The following is a 5,000-nucleotide window of genomic DNA, read 5'->3' on the forward strand; positions in this document are numbered from 1 at the left end:
CAGTGAGCAGCGCACCAGCCAGCACACTATCAGGTACGGAATGCACTTCGTTCAGATGAAGGTGGGTTGTCCTCTTATAAAGCATGTGGATGTCTACTACACAGTATCGGAATCGGACGCTCAACATTTCGGCCAGGTACCGCAAGACATCACGTCAGCGTGGCGATGCTGTGAAAGCTGACGCAATGCGGATCACAATTTTTCATGACGTAATATGCTTTGCCCAAGTGACCGCTCTACACCCCTGTCCAGCAAATGTGCGATAGGTTTTTCATTAATCCCACAAATACAAATAATTCGCCTTCAGGATCACCATGAGCTTGTCCACTCCTACTGAACGCAGAAGGGGGAATTTTGGCACCAATAGCACTGGTTGCTTGATGTGTTTGAATGTGCCTTTAATAATGCAAAACGGCCTTTATTCAAGCAAGTACATAAAGTAAGTGTACCTCTTTGTTCCTTGTTCAAGAGATTCATACATATATACCAGGCTCGAGTCCTTGGCGATAGAAGGCTTTACTTTGATTGTTCCATTCAGTGGGCAACAGTAAAACGCTGAAAGGAAGAAAAAGGTTTGGTTGTGCAGCGAAGCAGCTCTCATCCACCGTAAAAGAAGCTTGTACTCTCGCATTGTCTAAGTGGGACCTGCCGCAACGAGGAGGAGGAGGAGGAGGAGAAAAGGAGGGCGGAAGGCAGGGAGGAACCAACATAGGTTAACTGCTGATTACAGAAGACATACCCAGTCACTGTGTAAGTAGGAGAATTCATTGGGCAAACCAGAATGAAGTATGGCTCAGAGATCGTCAGCAAAATTCACTCCCTCGTCAAATTTTCAGTTGATTTTTCAACCCAAGCTTCATTCGAATGTTGATCATAGACAACCAAAGACGCGGAACATACTGAACCGATTAGCATCAGTTCTATTTCTTTTATTTCTAGCAACGGCGCTGTGGTGTGCTTCTTTTACAGATTTTGAAAAAGCATGGTCACAGTTTCAAGGATATAATTTCTTCTGCTTATCTGATTGGTCTACATCCCCTTTGCTTCACTATCTTTGCACTGTTACCTTGTTCAACCCAACAGGACTCCCTTCATATGGCTGATGGTGGTGGCTGCCTTCCTGTTGCCGTTTCCACTTGGCGCTGTTGCGAAGAACCCGTTTGGCCCCGCACTGAAGGCACTTAATCACACCATAGATGTCCACAAGATGCGCAACGTCACATGGGAGAGGTACCTGCTTCTCCTTTCCACTCCTCAAGTTCCGGAGCGGTACGTTCCAGACCTTCCGCAAGCTGTGAGTACATCTTTAACGAGTCAGATTAGTTCATTATCCCTGTAACCACTGGACACGTTATATGCAGCAGTTGTAGGGGCTTTTTGCAGTCTTTGTCAACTTTTGTCTGGAATTCATTCCGCCCATTTATGCCCTGTTTCTTAGCAATCGGCTCTTTGCATTCCTTTGCTTGTCCTTCCCCTCGTCTGACTGCCTGGTTTAAACCATGAAATTCCGCATATCTTGCACGAAACTGACGCGAGAGAAGACACGGTGGTAATAGATGTGCATATATAATGCAAAATAACCGATAGCTTTGCAGCGTCATGTATTTTTCCGCCCTCGCTGGGCTCACGGTCTTCGGCTTCACTGTATTTCTTACAATGGTTGGTTGCTTGTTTTTTTTTCCTTGTCTTTCTTTTGAAAATTTGTCATGTCGCATAAAATAGGGCTGTCTTTAACTCAAAGAAAGTCGTGTAGACTATTCTGGTCAAGAAACTGGAGGAAGCTCCGGCTCTTAATGTTGTCCAATAGCCGCAAGCACAGTTCTTGCTCCTTTGTAGGCGACAGTCCAACTTCTTGTAGTCGTCTTATTCCTGACGGCTGCATTTTTTATTTATTTATTTATTTATTTATTTATTTATTTATTTATTTATTTATTTATTTATTTATTTATTTATTTATTTATTTATTTATTTATTTATTTATTTATTTATATACACAGTAGTGCTAGCCTCTACGTGAGGTTGTAAGCAGTAACGGTAGATAAGAAAAACATAATGTGACGTGCGTAGAACAGATCAAGGCACAACAAGCAGCTTTCACAAACAACAAGAGGTACTCATGAGCAAGAATATTATGCTGCAACGATGAGCACAAAAGCACATGAAGCAATCGTAAGAACACTTCGTAATCGACAGTCACAACTGGAGAGCTTTCATAAATGTTTCAGCAGAAGGGCATTCTACAATGCTGGCTGGAAGCCGGTTCCACTCACGGACTGTTTTTGGAAAGAAGGAGTTAGTGAAGGTTCCAATGTGACAGGAATAATCTAAGTTTTTTGCTATGATGTGATCGTATGGTTCGTCGCTGTTCGGGCTCTATGTAGTCGTGTTTGCGAATACCTAGTTTATCATTAAACAGCAAGTACATGTATTTCAATCGGTCATATAAACTTTCTAAATGTGTCTTATTTACTAGAGCACTCGCGGAAGTACGCCAACTATATGATCAGTATGCAAACCTGGCTGTCTTCTTTTGCACAGATTCCAGCTTGTCAATGTTCCCACGAGTATGCGGGTCCCGAACAATTAATCCATATTCGATTACCGGTCGAACTAAGGTTTTGTGCGCTATTAGTATAACTTTTTGTACACTGTCGCAGAATTCTTAAATAACCTAATTTCCTCAGGCACCTCTTCACAATTTCTGTTATATGTTCATTCCACCTTAGATTCCACCTTAAATACCTAGGTATTTATAGTTTAGCAATGCGAGAGCTCTGCCGCCTATGAAATATGAGAACTTTAACGGCTGCCTCTTCCATGTTACGGTCATCGCAAGAGATTTTTATGTGTTTACTGACATCGGCCAATCTGAGCACCAGGTTGCAATCCTTGCTAAGGCATTACTAAGTAGAGCCTGGTCTCTAGAATTGGGAATTTCATATAAATTATGCAGTCTACCGCATATAGCTTGATTTTGACCGGTAGGTTATGAACTGTCTCGTTATTAAACATTTAAAAAATAATAAATATCCGAGAACAGATCCCTGTGATATACCTGACTTAACAGGCGCAGGAGCCGAGCACGTGTGATCGATTCTGACACATTGGCATCGGCCACATATTTAAGCTTCGATCCATGCAAGAAGCGAATCGATTTTTAACAGTGGCTCTAGTTTTGAAAGAAGTTCAGGGTGTACATTTCTGGGCATGTCCATAAAAGGTGGCGAAGATACACAGCCGGGCTTTGACACATAGGGCATGTGCTCGGTAATTCGTCTTCTTGAAAGTCCCACTGGCCCGTACATTTATGACACCTCTTCAATATGGTATCAGCGTATTTCTCTCTCCTCTTTGAAATACTGCGAAATGTTTCCGGTGCGGCATCCATCGTGCTAGAGTCAAGTGCGCAAAGCAGTCCAACGAGCAATATGGCAACGTTTAGTGACCATTTATTGGATAGGCAGAAGCTACTTTGCCGGCGATCCTATGGTCGTGGCGGTCACTGTGATGTAGGCGAAATGAAATACAAAAACTTCAGCGAGCTCTATGATGGCAGTGCATGTTAACAAACAGGTGATCCCAGCTGATACAGAGCGCTCCACTGTACAGCATTACAACGTCCCTCACAGGCTGTGCGCGGCTTCGGGAGGTTAAACTAGAGATACGAAATGCCAATGCGCAACCCACCCCGACATTCTGCGTACTTTTCTGGGCGTTAAAAATCATAATCTGATGTCAATGGTTTTTCGTATATAACAGGAAGACCAATATCCGCACGCTATTAGCGGTCTTTTATGCCACTATTACATTTTCTCAGCGCTTAATATGGCTTGAAAATTGAGTGAGATACTCAAGGCTTTCTGTATAAACCAAGTTTTAGAGCGGCAGTACGTCGTCTGCCGGTTGCCACTAATGAGCCACTGTCTTCTTAAACATATTTACTGCCCCACGTGGTGTCGAAGAATTTCAATAAAGGCAAAATACAAAGCCACCCGCGAGCTGACGCTTCGGAAAGATTAAAATAACTCGATGCGGTCAAGTCAATCCGCAACCCCAATAAAGTGCATGTTTGGATTCCCAAATGCTGCTCTGACGCACAAACATTTATCGATAATAAATGTTGTCAAGTTGGCAACATTTCAGTGCCTGAGGCTGGTAAAACTTTATTGTGAAGAAGGGTGGAGGATTGAGGGAAGTTAGCTAGCGCGCCGCAGGCAGTGAAGACCTTTGGCTACGCCGGCCCATTCGACGGCCTTGGGCTGAACGTCAGGGTCGTCGTTGGACCTTAGCTTATCCCAAGCTTCTTTAGAGGGATCAGTTCCTATAACCCTTGGATCAACCCTTGAGCTGTCTCGCGCTACAGCTATTAACAACCGATGGGAATCTTGGCCGCATGTCGTACGATCTCTCTACTTTTCCCTATTTCACTCGAAATGCGAAGTTTCTGTAGTGCTGAGTGCTTTAAAACTAGTAAACGGTTTAGTGCTGTAATTTTCATCGCTCTTGGCAACCGCATAAATCTGGAGAGTAAGTTTATTTTATTTGCATGCTGGGCAAAGCCGAGTGTTGCCGTAGAAGTACCGTAATAAAGTAGCCTTATTAGATGCTGACTGCTGCACATTTGTATCCTTCTGACTGTTGGGGTGTGTGACCTGGCGTCAGTGGCTGTTGGCCTTCCAGAAATGGGGTGACTCGGTGCGCAAGTACTCCGTGAGGAACTGCGGCTCGCGCTACGACCCAGTGCGCTACGACGAGCTTCGCCTCAGGCCGGACCCCCTCAGCTTTCCCGGATCAGTGTTCGTCACGTCGGCCATCAAGGTTTCCAGAGACATCAAGGCGCCCATCAAGGTAACCATCAAGCCGGGTCGAGGGCTGATTGTTGGGCCCCCTTCAAAGGGTCTGCTGAATCGACTCGCTCTACGCAAAACATTTAGAGGATTGTAGTCCGAATATAAGGTTTCTATGAAACATTCATTACGACTACTGGAGTTCGTGCCATT

The 5,000-nt window shown here is 44.2% G+C and overlaps 1 protein-coding gene across 3 annotated transcripts in view; it reads left to right on the top strand.

The window, feature by feature from the left end:
• Nucleotides 1-5,000, top strand: part of LOC146190830 (ganglioside GM2 activator-like) — a 77,612-nt gene that overhangs the window by 58,148 nt on the left and 14,464 nt on the right. For 2 of the 3 annotated variants that reach the window (XM_084599851.1, XM_084599850.1), the window contains exons 3-5: nucleotides 1-33; nucleotides 1,084-1,294; nucleotides 4,663-4,848. The exon at nucleotides 1-33 is cut by the window's left edge and continues 284 nt beyond it. In XM_084599851.1, coding sequence (XP_084455977.1) covers nucleotides 1-33; nucleotides 1,084-1,294; nucleotides 4,663-4,848 — 430 coding nt within the window. The remainder of the gene's footprint in view (nucleotides 34-1,083; nucleotides 1,295-4,662; nucleotides 4,849-5,000) is intronic. The other variant, XM_084599852.1, reaches the window with a different exon arrangement.

This window comes from Amblyomma maculatum, chromosome 4 (genome assembly GCF_055883805.1).
Source record: "Amblyomma maculatum isolate TAMU_Amacu chromosome 4, ASM5588380v1, whole genome shotgun sequence".
In the NCBI taxonomy this organism is placed as follows: domain Eukaryota; kingdom Metazoa; phylum Arthropoda; class Arachnida; order Ixodida; family Ixodidae; genus Amblyomma; species Amblyomma maculatum.